The sequence below is a fragment of the Haliotis rufescens genome, unplaced genomic scaffold (assembly GCF_023055435.1).
Source record: "Haliotis rufescens isolate VD_foot unplaced genomic scaffold, xgHalRufe1.0.p SCAF_14, whole genome shotgun sequence".
Classification (NCBI taxonomy): domain Eukaryota; kingdom Metazoa; phylum Mollusca; class Gastropoda; order Lepetellida; family Haliotidae; genus Haliotis; species Haliotis rufescens.
In genome coordinates, this window is record NW_025963824.1 from 34,246,128 (window position 1) to 34,260,807 (window position 14,680).

The 14,680-nt window shown below is 50.2% G+C and overlaps 1 protein-coding gene across 2 annotated transcripts; it reads left to right on the forward strand.

Annotated features, from left to right (window-relative positions):
- Window positions 1–4,232: 4,232 nt before the first annotated feature.
- On the forward strand, window positions 4,233–11,692 carry LOC124121955 (galactoside alpha-(1,2)-fucosyltransferase 2-like). Of its 2 annotated transcripts, none has more exons than XM_046485092.2 (3): window positions 4,233–4,416; window positions 6,088–6,154; window positions 10,205–11,692. In XM_046485092.2, the coding sequence occupies exons 1-3, from the start codon at window positions 4,321–4,323 to the stop codon at window positions 11,380–11,382; spliced, it is 1,341 nt and encodes a 446-aa protein (XP_046341048.2). In that variant the 5' UTR covers window positions 4,233–4,320; the 3' UTR covers window positions 11,383–11,692. The 2 variants fall into 2 exon arrangements, with proteins under 2 accessions (XP_046341048.2, XP_046341049.2); XM_046485093.2 differs by having other exon boundaries at window positions 4,236–4,416; window positions 10,208–11,692.
- Window positions 11,693–14,680: the final 2,988 nt, after the last annotated feature.

Below are 14,680 nucleotides of genomic sequence, written 5' to 3' on the forward strand. Positions count from 1 at the left end.
TGAGTGAGTGAGTGAGTGAGTGAGTATTGTTTTACGCCTTTAGCAATATTCCAGCAATATCACGGCGGGGGACACTAGAAATGGGCTTCACACGTTGTACCCATGTCGAGAATCGAACCCGGATCTTCAGCGTGACGAGCGAACACTTTAACCACTGGGCTACCCGACCGTCCCCGAATGTCTCAAGAGTTGGGACTTGCTTTACTGCAGCCCTGGCCAAAACTATTTAGATATAAAATTATGTATCAATCAACAGATCATGTGTACACTGGAGTTAAATGAAGCTTTATCTTAACTCAAACATATACAAGTCAACAGGAATGAATTCATCGTCAGAAAGAAATACGAACTTTAGCAATTTGAATCGTAACCACTGAGCTACAGTGTGTTGTTGACATTAAACAATATATCACATGACTAACCACGTGTCCGGGTAGTCCTGTGGGTACCCGGATCCTACTCAGAAACCATCCGACCCGAGTACCCGAGTTACCCGTCCGAGCCCAAGATTGAACAAAGTGATTCGCTTACGGACTCGTGGCTCTCCCCCACAATGTCACAGTGAAATATTTCATATTATTGAATTTTTACTACTTTGTTTGTTTGTTCATCGCCGCACTGAGCAATAATCCAGCAATAGTTCGGCGGTCTGTGAATAATCGAGTCTGGACGAGATATCCAGTGAATGATATCATGAGCAACGATCTACGTAATTGGAATACGATGACGTGCATCAACCGAGTGAGCGATCCTGACCATCCAATCCCGTTAGTCGCCTCTCACGACAAGCATTGTCGCTTTTACGGCAAGCATGGGTTGCTGAAGACCTATTCTACCCCGGATCTTAACGGGTCTTACCTTAACTTACATGGATGAGGAAGACATTTTGGATGACGATGCTTTGGCCTTGCTGGAAGAAAAAACTGATGTTTTGGCTTTGACGAAATACGAATTTGAAAGAGAAATTAAATTCGGCTCCGATAATTTGAAGCAGAGAAAAGCTGAACCAGAGAAAAATTCGGTTTAGAAATTTTTAAGCAGCGAAAAAAAGAAGAGATAAAATTTCGGCTTAAAGAAATTGAAGGTGAGAAAAGAAAAACAGAATTGAAGCTGAGAATGAAACATAGAGATTGGAAGGTGATAAAGAAATTAGGAGAACACGACTTTGGCTGATGATAATTCGCTAACTCACAGGGCTAGCTGTAGTTTTAAGCAGTCAGTGTCACCAGACAGGAGTTCACAGGTACACAAACCAAGAAGGGATTATATCTAGTTCTAACAAGTCTGGATCTGAGTTTGTTGACAAAAAGTCGAGTTCTCCTCCAGTCGGTTCTAACAATACTTCTGGATTCCCGTCAGAGCCCACTTGTATGTAGTGCCGCAAGCCAGGGCATACCCTTTCTGAGTGGAGAAAGCTCGCTTTCAGAAACAGTCATTATTCCCCGAATGCTTTTGTGAATGTCAAGTCACAGCCTTTTGTGGTGCGGCTAGTGAGAAGTTAACTGTTGTTGACCTGTCATCATTGTCTGTTGTTGTGAGAGGGGAGTACTTACCTTTTGTTGGTAAATGCTTTTTGTCAGCCTAAGGTGACAGTTCCAATGTTACGCCCATTACCGATGTGAGGGATACTATGGCTCTTCAAACTCTGATGTTGGATGGTATTTCGCCACTTTCTGGGGAGTCATTAGCGAAATATGAGTGAGTGAGTATGGTTTTACGCCGCTTTTAGCAATATTCCAGCAATATCACAGCGGGGGACACCAGAAATGGGCTTCACACATTTTACCCATGTCGAGAATCGAACCCGGATCTTCGGCGTGACGAGCGAACGCTTTAACCACTAGGCTACCCGACCGCCCCTCAGTGAAATGTGAGGTTTTGTTAGAGGGTTTATGTGGTTGTGCCTCTCCATTTTGTGAACATGAAGACAGATATGGTGTCTGGGTTGGTCAAGGTGGGGGTTGTAGAAACTTGACCTGTTACAGGTGTAGACGTGCTCATTGTGTGTATTTTTCTTTCGTGTGTTACTACTCGTGCTGAGGTTAAGCCATGTTCTTCTTAGAATGCGCCCAGTTTTGTTATGGATCAGTCTCTTGACCTGTCTAAATATTCGAGGGAGACTACTCAAACATGACAGTTTGGCTGTTGGGGAACCACTTCTTGGTAGGGAAGTTAGTTCAGTTACAGAAGGAGGGCACTCTCTCTAGAAGGAGCTGACATGGTTCCAGTTTGCTGTTTCAAGGGTAGCGTTTTGATGAGGAAATGGAGGCCGTCATATGTACCGGCTGATAAAGAATGGACGGTTTTCCATTAAACTGTTCTTCCAAAATCATATCGAGGGCATGTTTTGAGTTTGGCACCCCTTTGGTAGGTCGTTTGGGATAACAATTTGTCCCGTTTTTTTTGCCTAATTTGCGGCCTGGCCCGGCTGAATTTATCAATTTCGACCATATTAATGAATAGCAACGGGCAAAAGAAACGCCATCAAACAAATGTCTGGTCTGAAACAAATCAGACGCAAAATATTGTAACAGTTGATGTCTTATTATAAAAAAAACCCCTATTATTCAAAAACGGTATTTGAAAATGACAAGATCAAAAACCATGTACTTAAAGTTCTGCAGACACGTTCATCATGCTGGGTGCACTGTCCAGTATTACATCACACCCGCAGAATCGACGTCGATCTCTTTTAAAGTCCCGTGCTACACACATGGCTCAGTATCGGATGTGACCCCCTCCAGCAACGATGCAGGCCCTTACACGACGTCGAACTGTGTACACGAGTCTCCTGACATCCTACCACTCTTCCTGCACGGCAATTGCCAAGGCATCCCGCGTCAATGGCGACTGTTGACGACCATTATTTATCAAATATATATATATATATATATACAATCCCAATACACAAATCCCAAGATGAGCATTACAGTTTACTCAACTGAATGTGATTTTCAAGAGTCACAATATATATATGTATATGTTTTTGTAGCAAATTGCGAAAACCAGCAGATGATGACACGCCGTGATTTAACTGTAATGCTGCATCAAGCGTCACTCACTCACTCACTCATTGTGCAGCTGAGCATGTGGAACACTGACGGTGATACAGAAGGCTGGAGTGGAATGTGTGGTCGAAGAAAGTGATTTTACGTGCTCCTCAAATGGATGTTGTCATGGTTTTGGTTGGTTTGTTGTTTAATGCCGCACTCAGCAATATTCCAGGTATATGTCGGCGGTCTGAAAATAATCGAGTCTTGAGCAGACAATCCAGTGATTGACATCATGAGCATCGATCCACGCAATTGGGTTCAATGACATGTATCAACCAAGTCAGCGAGCCTGACCACCCGGTCCCGTTAGTAGCCTCTTACGACAAGCACAGTCGCCTTTTACAGCAAGCATAGGTTGCTGAAGACACGGATCTTCAAGGGGTTTTGTCATGGAGGTGAGGTGAGGTTAGGTGAGGGGAGGATGGGTTTAACGTCGCGTTCAAGACTGTTGCACTTTTTATAACGACGGGCATGCACGTGTGTGTGTGTGTGTGTGTGTGTGTGTGCGTGTGCGCGCGCGCGCTTGTACTATTCCGGACTGATGCCGATTTATAGTGCTAGCACACTGAGATACCATGCCGCAGTTTAACATGAATAGCCCTCTCAGTCACAGTATACTGACTCTTTAATTCCGTGCGCCAGGCATGGTAACAACAAGTACCATCCTTCAGTCTATTTTGGTATGACACGGCCAGGGATTGAACCCCGACCTTCGATTTTTCCGGACAGACACTCTATCCACTGTAACATGGTAATACTTTCCCTGGGGTTCAAGCGTACATTAAAGCTGATTAATGTAAAGTGCATGGGATATGATACAAGTACGGGGCACGGGTGGCCCAGTCGTCTTAGGCGCCGCAATTCACTGTGCAGAGTTGCGTCCCTTGGGCACGCCAGAAATCTATGATTGTGGGTTCGAATCCCGGTTCACCCCGATTATGTTTCTAGGTTTGTCAGCACCATAACCGTGCTGGTTGGTTTCACCGAAGTGGTAAACGTCTGAAACCTGCATCACTTGAGGCTTTCCTCCCACATTAGGCTGACACGCCGTGATATCATGGCAATACTGTTAAAAGCGGCGTTAAACCCAACTCACTCACTGATACGTTGAGCCAATAAAAAACAGCGCAAATCCGGCTCCACGACACTTCCCTCTGAATAAATGGTTGGTTCCTGACATATCTCCCCTGTGTATCATAATGGTATCCTCATTCTGCAAGCTCCCCGTGTATCTCGTGAGAAGCCATGGAGCACGTGCTGCACGCGCATGACGTCATATGTGACCTTATCAGCGTCTAGTGTGTGGGACAAGGATACTGCTGAGATCGATCAGTCTGAGTTTGTGATGAATCCAACTGACCATGTAAGTATTAGTTTTATAATCACCTCAGCGTAATATCCGTCGGCGAGGGGACTCGGGCGAAGAGTTCAGTCCCTTGGGCCTTCCAGGATCCTAGGATCGTGGCATGCTTATATATAAACGATGTGTTTAAACATAAATACTAAACTTTCTCAACGTATATTATTGCTGTCAGCTCGTACGTCTTACGGTACGTACTGTACTGAGTATGGTTTTACGCCGCTTTTAGCAATATTCCAGCAATATCACGGCGGGGGACACCAGAAATGGGCTTCACACGTTGTACCCATGTCGGGAATCGAACCCGGGTCTTCGGGGTGACGAGCGAACGCTTTAACCACTAGGCTACCCGACCGCCCCTCTTACGGTACGTGGTTCCCACCAACGCTATATAAGTAGGATTTCTAATTAATGCTTCTTATTTTTTATTTGAACCATATACCACTCAAATATTTCAATTTCAGAACCGTTAGGATCCGGGTTTAAATAGGTCTTCGTCAACCTATGCTTGTCGTAAGAGGCGACATACGGAATCGGGTGGTCAGGCTCGCTGACTTGGTTGATACATGTCATCGTATCCAAATTGTGTGGATCGATGCTCATGATGTCAGTTACTGGATTGTCTGGTCCAGATTCGATTATTTATAGACAGCCGTCATATAGCTGGAATATTGCTGAGCGCGCCGTAAAACATCAAACGAACAAAAACTAATAAAACAACAACTTCCGCTTCCACTGAGGCCGAATCAAACCAGCGGATGTGTGGCCCGACACAATCAGCTTGGCTTTTATTGAGTTGTGACCTGACAATTAACCCCTATGACTATGTATGAGGGGGGCGGTCAGGTAGCCTAGTGGTTAAAGCGTTCGCTCGTCACGCCGAAGACCCGGGTTCGATTCCCGACATGGGTACTATGTGTGAAGCTCATTTCTGGTGTCCCCCGCTTTGATATTGCTGGAATATTGCTAAAAGCGGCGTAAAACCATACTCACTCACTCACTTTGTATGAGGTCCGCCCACTTGCGCCTACCATTGTGAAGTAGTACGAGTTCAATAGCACATGGTAAGTGCAGATTGCGAGGTACCCGATGACTGTGGTAACGATGAGAGCGAACCCCTTGTTTGAGAGAAACCCGTAAGTTTTCTCCAGAACCTTCATAATTCAAATCAATTTGGTCATGTTATAGATACTGCCTAGAGTTGGCAGTTTTGACAAACATGCGAATTGTGTACAAACTGGCGAACAGCGCACTGGTCGAATTCGTCAAGTTGGGATTTGATCAGTGTCTTGGGCTGATGAAACTCTCGCCTTTGTGACAAACGACACCTTCTGCTCTGATGCACTTGACGGCATCAATATATTTTATGTGTTTCTAATCTCCAACAATTCGTGACCAACTCGGGTTTTCCCGGGACAAGCCGAATAGCGACTTTCGTGGCCATTTTTGCAACCGGGTTCCGTCTTAGCGCAAACGGGCATACCTAAAACCATGACGACGCAAAACGGTAGAACAACAGGGCCGATGATCTCGTCGCGGTAGCGCTGTCCATTGAGATTTCCCTCTACCGGTTATTTCTTTGGTATTGAACTTCGATCAAACGACTTCTAGAGAATTCTGGTCACACCGACCTCTTAATAGTCTTATGATATTCATGTTTACCTTTGGCTGCAGCGTGTGAGAGCGCCCTCTAGCGGTAGGATGAGAATCCTTTACGCCGGAAGACAAGCACGCCGAAATCGTAAGTACGGATTGTCTCCCTTGTATAGAGACGAGTGCAAGCTCCTCACAGCCTTTGTGGGAATGATGCGGTAAGGATGACGTCATTGGCCGCTCCAAGTCAGTATAATGTGTGTGAGTGGGGTATCCATGTGAAACTCTGGCATGACGATGATGATGATGACTCGGGTTCGATTCCGAGATTGGGTATAATGTGTGAAGCCCATTTCTGGTGTCCTCCGACGTGCTATTGCTAAAAGCGGCGTAAAGTTATACTCACTCACTCACACTAATATAAGGGAGACCGTTTATAAGTAGAGACATAAACCTGGTATTTACGGTATTGACAGTTGGGAGATAACACGGCCGTGTGTAGAATGTGTTCACTCACCGTGACGGACATTGCTGGCTGCTCGCCTCAGTCGCCTAGCAACCTCACCAACGCGGTCTCAGATTGTGACAACTGGTAGAGGCGACCTGACCTTGGGAGATAGGGTCCACCCCCCTGTACATTGGCTGTGGCAGTGGCATGTCCCCTGCAGTTCCCCTCCAGGACGGGGTGGGGAGGCAGTGGCAGTGGCATGTCCCCTGCAGGTCCCCTACAGGACGGGGTGGGGAGGCAGTGGCATGTCCCCTGCAGGTCCCCTACAGGACGGGGTGGGGGTACAGTGGCAGTGGCATGTCCCCTGTAGGACGGGGTGGGGGTACAGTGGCAGGGACATGTCCCCTGCAGGACGATAGGGGGTACAGTGGCAGGGGCATGTCCCCTGCAGGACAGGTGGGGGTGCAGTGGCATGTCCCCTGCAGGACGGGGTGGGGGTACAGTGGCAGTGGCATGTCCCCTGCAGGACGGGGTGGGGGTACAGTGGCAGTGACATGTCCCCTGCAGGACGAGTGGGGATACAGTGGCAGGGGCATGTCCCCTGCAGGACGGGGTGGGGGTGCAGTGGCAGGGGCAGGTCCCCTGCAGGACGGGTGGGGGTACAGTGGCAGACTCGTGTCCCCTGCAGGACGAGTGGGGGTACAGTGGCATGTCCCCTGCAGGACGGGTTGGGGGTACAGTGGCAGTGGCATGTCCCCTGCAGGACGGGTTGGGGGTACAGTGGCAGTGGCATGTCCCCTGTAGGACGGGGTGGGGGTACAGTGGCAGTGGCATGTCCCCTGTAGGACGGGTGGGGGTACAGTGGCAGGGGCATGTCCCCTGCAGGACGGGTGGGGGTGCAGTGGCATGTCCCCTGCAGGACGGGGTGGGGGTACAGTGGCAGTGGCATGTCCCCTGCAGGACGGGGTGGGGGTACAGTGGCAGTGGCATGTCCCCTGCAGGACGAGTGGGGGTACAGTGGCAGGGGCATGTTCCCTGTAGGACGGGGTGGGGGTACAGTGGCAGTGGCATGTCCCCTGTAGGACGGGGTGGGGGTACAGTGGCAGTGGCATGTCCCCTGTAGGACGGGGTGGGGGTACAGTGGCAGTGGCAGGTCCCCTGCAGGACGGGGTGGGGGTACAGTGGCATGTCCCCTGCAGGACGGGTTGGGGGTACAGTGGCAGGGGCATGTCCCCTGTAGGACGGGTGGGGGTACAGTGGCATGTCCCCTGCAGGACGTGTGGGGGTACAGTGGCAGGGGCATGTCCCCTGCAGGACGAGTGGGGGTACAGTGGCATGTCCCCTGCAGGACGGGGTGGGGGTACAGTGGCAGTGGCATGTCCCCTGTAGGACGGGGTGGGGGTACAGTGGCAGGGGCAGTCCCCTGCAGGACGAGTGGGGGTACAGTGGCAGGGGCATGTCCCCTGCAGGACGGGTGGGGGTGCAGTGGCAGGGGCAGGGGCAGGTCCCCTGTAGGACGGGTGGGGGTACAGTGGCAGGGGCATGTCCCCTGCAGGACGAGTAGGGGTACAGTGGCAGTGGCATGTCCCCTGCAGGACGGGTGGGGGTGCAGTGGCATGTCCCCTGCAGGACGGGTGGGGGAACAGTGGCAGGGGCATGTCCCCTGCAGGACGAGTGGGGGTACAGTGGCAGTGGCATGTCCCCTGTAGGACTAGTTGGGGTACAGTGGCAGTGGCATGTCCCCTGCAGGACGAGTGGGGGTACAGTGGCAGTGGCATGTCCCCTGCAGGACGGGTGGGGGTGCAGTGGCATGTCCCCTGCAGGACGGGTGGGGGAACAGTGGCAGGGGCATGTCCCCTGCAGGACGAGTGGGGGTACAGTGACAGGGGCATGTCCCCTGCAGGACGGGTTGGGGGTACAGTGGCAGTGGCATGTCCCCTGCAGGACGGGTGGGGGTGCAGTGGCATGTCCCCTGCAGGACGGGTGGGGGAACAGTGGCAGGGGCATGTCCCCTGCAGGACGAGTGGGGGTACAGTGGCAGGGGCATGTCCTCTGTAGGACGAGTGGGGGTACAGTTGCAGGGGCATGTCCCCTGGAGGACGGGGTGGGGGTACAGTGGCAATGGCATGTCCCCTGTAGGACGGGTGGGGGTACAGTGGTATGTCCCCTGCAGGACGGGGTGGGGGTACAGTGGCAAGGGCATGTCCCCTGTAGGACGGGGTGGGGGTACAGTGGCAGTGGCATGTCCCCTGCAGGACGAGTGGGGGTACAGTGGCAGGGGCATGTCCCCTGTAGGACGGGGTTTGGGGTGGGGGTGGGGGTACAGTGGCAGGGGCATGTCCCCTGCAGGACGAGTGGGGGTACAGTGGCAGGGGCATGTCCCCTGTAGGACGAGTGGGGGTACAGTGGCAGGGGCATGTCCCCTGTAGGACGAGTGGGGGTACAGTGGCAGGGGCATGTCCCCTGCAGGACGAGTGGGGGTACAGTGGCAGGGGCATGTCCCCTGTAGGACGAGTGGGGGTACAGTGGCAGGGGCAGGTCCCCTGCAGGACGAGTGGGGGTACAGTGGCAGGGGCATGTCCCCTGTAGGACGGGGTGGGGGTACAGTGGCAGTGGCATGTCCCCTGCAGGACGAGTGGGGGTACAGTGGCAGTGGCAGGTCCCCTGCAGGACGGGGTGGGGGTACAGTGGCAGGGGCATGTCCTTTGGAGGACGGGTGTGGGGTGCAGTGGCAGGGGCAGGTCCCCTGCAGGACGGGATGGGGGTGGGGGTGCAGTGGCAGGGGCATGTCCCCTGCAGAACGGGGTGGGGGTGGGGGTGGGGGTGCAGTGGCAGGGGCATGTCCCCTGCAGGACGGGGTGGGAGTGCTGTGGCATTTATAATGTTTATTTGTGATTGATCAACTGAACGAATACATACCATGGAATGTGCACGTGACATTGGCTCTTGTATTGTGTTCACTCACTCCCTCTGTGAACACAGGGGGGCTGCTGGTGTATATCACGGAGACCTCACCCAGTTCACGGGGAGCTGTGGACACTATTCCTAAACATACTGCAACCGATACTAAACTCTGGTAAACAATGGATGATATGATTTTGTATCCAATTACCGTATCACAATAGGGCCCCGTGAAGACACGGGTGTGGAATAGGTCATCAGCAACCCATCCTTGCCGTAATAGGCGACTAACGGGATCGGATGGTCAAGCTCGCTGACTTGGTTGGTGCATGTCATCGTATCCCAACTGCGTTGATTGATGCTCATGACTTCAGTCACTGGATTGTCTGGTCCAGACTCGATTATTTCCAGACCGCCGTCATATTGCTGGAATATTGCTGAGTGCGGCGTTAAACAACAAAGAAGAATAAAACAAACAAGATTAGAATCCACATTCACAGTTATGATTCTCGGGTTGTCGGCAAACTCGTGTTTGTGGGTATCACCTGAGTCGTACCAGTATCACTTTGGGCGTCCCCATACATGAAGCGGACTCCCTCCATATATTGTTTAAAGCGGCGTTGGGGCGGTCGGGTAGCCTTGTGATTAAAGCGTCCGCTCGTCACGCCGAAGACCCGGGTTCGATTCCCTACATGGGTACAATGTGTGAAGCCCATTTCTAGTGTCCCCCGCCGTGATATTGCTGGAATATTGCTAAAAGCGACGTATAACCATACTCACTCACTCACTCACTTAAAGCGGCGTAAAAACAAACTCACTCACTTACTCACTCACTCACTCTTGTTTCAGCAGCTTATGCTATTGGTGTCTTCGTCCTGCTTGTCTTTGCGATGATGGAGAACCACCTGCACAGCGAGTCCTATTCTGAAACCGACACCTCCGAAGTGAGGGTTCTCAGCGTCAGGGATTCCCCAGGCCGACACCTGAAACACGAGGGGATGCACCCGGCTCGTGACGTCAGAATACCAAGTCTCGGAAAATCTCGGCCTCGTCGTTCAGCAGTGAAAGCACCCCGAAAAAGAGGAAATACAACTGTATCAAACAGTCTCCATGGCAACAACCTGAATCACAGAAGACACAATTGGCAGGAAAAGCCAATTTTAACGATCAGGTTTGACGGTCGCCTTGGCAACCAAATGTTTGAATACGCTGCAGTTTATGCAATAGCTCGCAAGAAAAAAATGAAAATATTTCTGACGAGGAATCACCAGTTGAATAGAATATTCCACATTGACGAGTCGGTGATTGTAAGAAAACCTTGCGGCAGCTTCACCAACGTCAACACACCATGCTGTGGTTACTACCCCACTGCGCTGGACAGAATACGGAACAATACTTGTCAGCGTGTGTTCGGCTATTTTCAATCATGGAGGTATTTTGAACCGCTGCTTAGAAACATCAGACGTCAGTTCACTTTCAAACACAAAATCGTCCAGACGGCTGATGCCAAACTGTGGTCAATAGTTAAAAGACACAAGAACTACCCCTTCAAACACGCCACACGTGGACGTTGTGTGCTCACGCATGCGCAGTCTAAAACAGGCTCGTGTACATTTATTGCCCTCCATGTGAGGAGAGGTGACCTCATGCTGCCAATCCGCGTCAAACAGGGCCGACGTGCCGCTCCCAAACAATTCTACCTCCGCGCCATGGACTATTTTCGGCGTCTTTATCACAATGTATTGTTCATTATCGGAAGCGATTCGCAGCAGTGGGCCGTGGAGAACTTTGCTGGACCGGATGTGATTGTGTTGAAAGACATGTTACCGGAAGTGGACATGTGTATTCTGAGCCGATGTAACCACACCATCATGAGCGTGGGAACATTCGGCTGGTGGGTTGGGTTTTTAGGGAGGGGTAAAACGGTGTACTACGACCAACCCTTCAAAAATCACAGCGAGACCTCGGCTTTGTACTCAAAATACGAGAAGGACTTCATCCGACCAGGATGGATTGGGATGAGCTAGCCTTAGAGTTGTCTCCCTTATGTGGTGGTGGATGCTAAGCGTTGATTGTTTCTTCACTGAAGTCGATGTGGTGGCAGCGTGGAGAGTACCGAGGTCTCGTGATCTAGTTGATGAAGCGTCTCATGGTCTAGTTGATGAAGCGTCTCATGGTCTAGTTGATGAAGCGTCTCATGGTCTAGTTGATGTAGCGTCTCGTGTCATCAAGAGCCCTTTGAAGATCGATGGCCGCGGTCAGTGACTGCTCCACTTTGACGTGAACGTGTATAAACAAGAAGCATTTTGGTAAAAATAAAAATACTGTCGTCGTCAATGCAGTGTTTACATTAATGTTACGTTGAGGCCGCCTCCGTGGTCTAATGGTAGAGCGTCCAGTCGAAGGGGGAAGGTCCGGGGTTCGATCCCCGGTCGCGTCATACCAGAAGACGTTAAAAGATGGTACTTGTTGTTACCCTGTGTGGCGCTCGGCATTAAGGGGCTAAAACAAGGACTGGTCGGCTCGGAGTCAGTATACTGTGTCTGAGTGGGGTATTCATGTTAAACTGCGGCATGGTATCTCTGTGCTAGCACTATAAATCATCATCAGTTCTGACCAGAGCATACACGCAGACACAGACACACAAACACACACGTGCATACACGTCGCAATATAAGTGCAATAATCTTGGACGCGACGTGAAAATCCCATTTCACCTCACCACACACACACACCATTTCACCTCACCACACACACACACCATTTCACCTCACCACACACACACACACCATTTCACCTCACCACACACACACACCATTTCACCTCACCACACACACACACACCATTTCACCTCACCACACACACACACCATTTCACCTCACCACACACACACACACCATTTCACCTCACCACACACACACCATTTCACCTCACCACACACACACACCATTTCACCTCACCACACACACACACACACCATTTCACCTCACCACACACACACACCATTTCACCTCACCACACACACACACCATTTCACCTCACCACACACACACACCATTTCACCTCACCACACACACACACACCATTTCACCTCACCACACACACACCATTTCACCTCACCACACACACACACCATTTCACCTCACCACACACACACACACACCATTTCACCTCACAACACACACCATTTCACCTCACCACACACACACACCATTTCACCTCACCACACACACACACACCATTTCACCTCACCACACACACACCATTTCACCTCACCACACACACACACCATTTCACCTCACCACACACACACACCATTTCACCTCACCACACACACACACCATTTCACCTCACCACACACACACCATTTCACCTCACCACACACACACACCATTTCACCTCACCCCCCACACACACCATTTCACCTCACCACACACACACACCATTTCACCTCACCCCACACACACACCATTTCACCTCACCACACACACACCATTTCACCTCACCACACACACACACCATTTCACCTCACCACACACACACACACCATTTCACCTCACCACACACACACCATTTCACCTCACCACACACACACACCATTTCACCTCACCACACACACACACCATTTCACCTCACCACACACACACCATTTCACCTCACCACACACACACACCATTTCACCTCACCATACACACACACACACCATTTCACCTCACCACACACACACACCATTTCACCTCACCACACACACACCATTTCACCTCACCACACACACACACCATTTCACCTCACCACACACACACACACCATTTCACCTCACCCCACACACACACCATTTCACCTCACCACACACACCATTTCACCTCACCACACACACACCATTTCACCTCACCACACACACACACACCATTTCACCTCACCACACACACACCATTTCACCTCAACACACACACACGCCATTTCACCTCACCACACACACACGCCATTTCACCTCACCACACACACACACACCATTTCACCTCACCACACACACACCATTTCACCTCACCACACACACACCATTTCACCTCACCACACACACACACCATTTCACCTCACCACACACACACCATTTCACCTCACCACACACACACACCATTTCACCTCACCACACACACACCATTTCACCTCACCACACACACACCATTTCACCTCACCACACACACACACACCATTTCACCTCACCACACACACACACACACCATTTCACCTCACCTCGTGTTCCACTGTCAAAGATTGATAGGGTGTATAAGACAGATTGCTTTTTGTGCTAGTGACACCCATATATTATAGCGTATATTCCTACCCTGGCATACATTATAGCGTATATTCATACCCTGCCGTACATTATAGCGTATATTCATACCCTGGCATACATTATAGCGTATATTCATACCCTGACATACATTATAGCGTACATTCATACCCAGGCATACATTATAGTGTATATTCATACCCTGACATGCATAATAGCGTACATTCATACCCCGGCATGCATTATAGCGTATGTTCATACCCTGGCATGCGTTAAGCGTACATCCATACCCCGGCATGCATTATAGTGTATATTCATACCCTGGCATACATTATAGTGTATATTCATACCCTGACATGCATTATAGTGTATATTCATACCCTGGCATGCGTTAAGCGTATTGTCATACCCTGACATACATTATAGTGTATATTCATACCCTGGTATGCGTTAAGCGTATATTCATACCCCGGCATACATTATAGTGTATATTCATACACTGACATGCATTATAGCGTATGTTCATACCCCGGCATGCATTATAGCGTATATTCATACCCTGGCATGCATTATAGCGTATATTCATACCCTGGCATGCGTTAAGCGTACATTCATACCCCGGCATGCATTATAGCGTACATTCATACCCCGGCATGCATTATAGCGTATGTTCTGCCCTGGCATGCGTTAAGCGTACATTCATACCCCGGCATGCATTATAGCGTACATTCATACCCCGGCATGCATTATAGCGTATGATCATACCCTTGCATGCGTTAATCGTACATTCATGACCCGGCATGCGTTAAGGGTACATTCGTACCCCGGCATGCGTTACGCGTAAATTCATACCCCGGCATGCATTATAATGTATATTCATACCCTTGCATGCAGTTTAGTGTATATTCATACCTCGGTATGCATTAAAGTACATATTCATACCCTGGCATGCATCATAGCGTACATTCATACCTCGGCATACATTAAAGTGTTTATTCATACCCCGTCATGCGTTACGTGCATTATCCGGA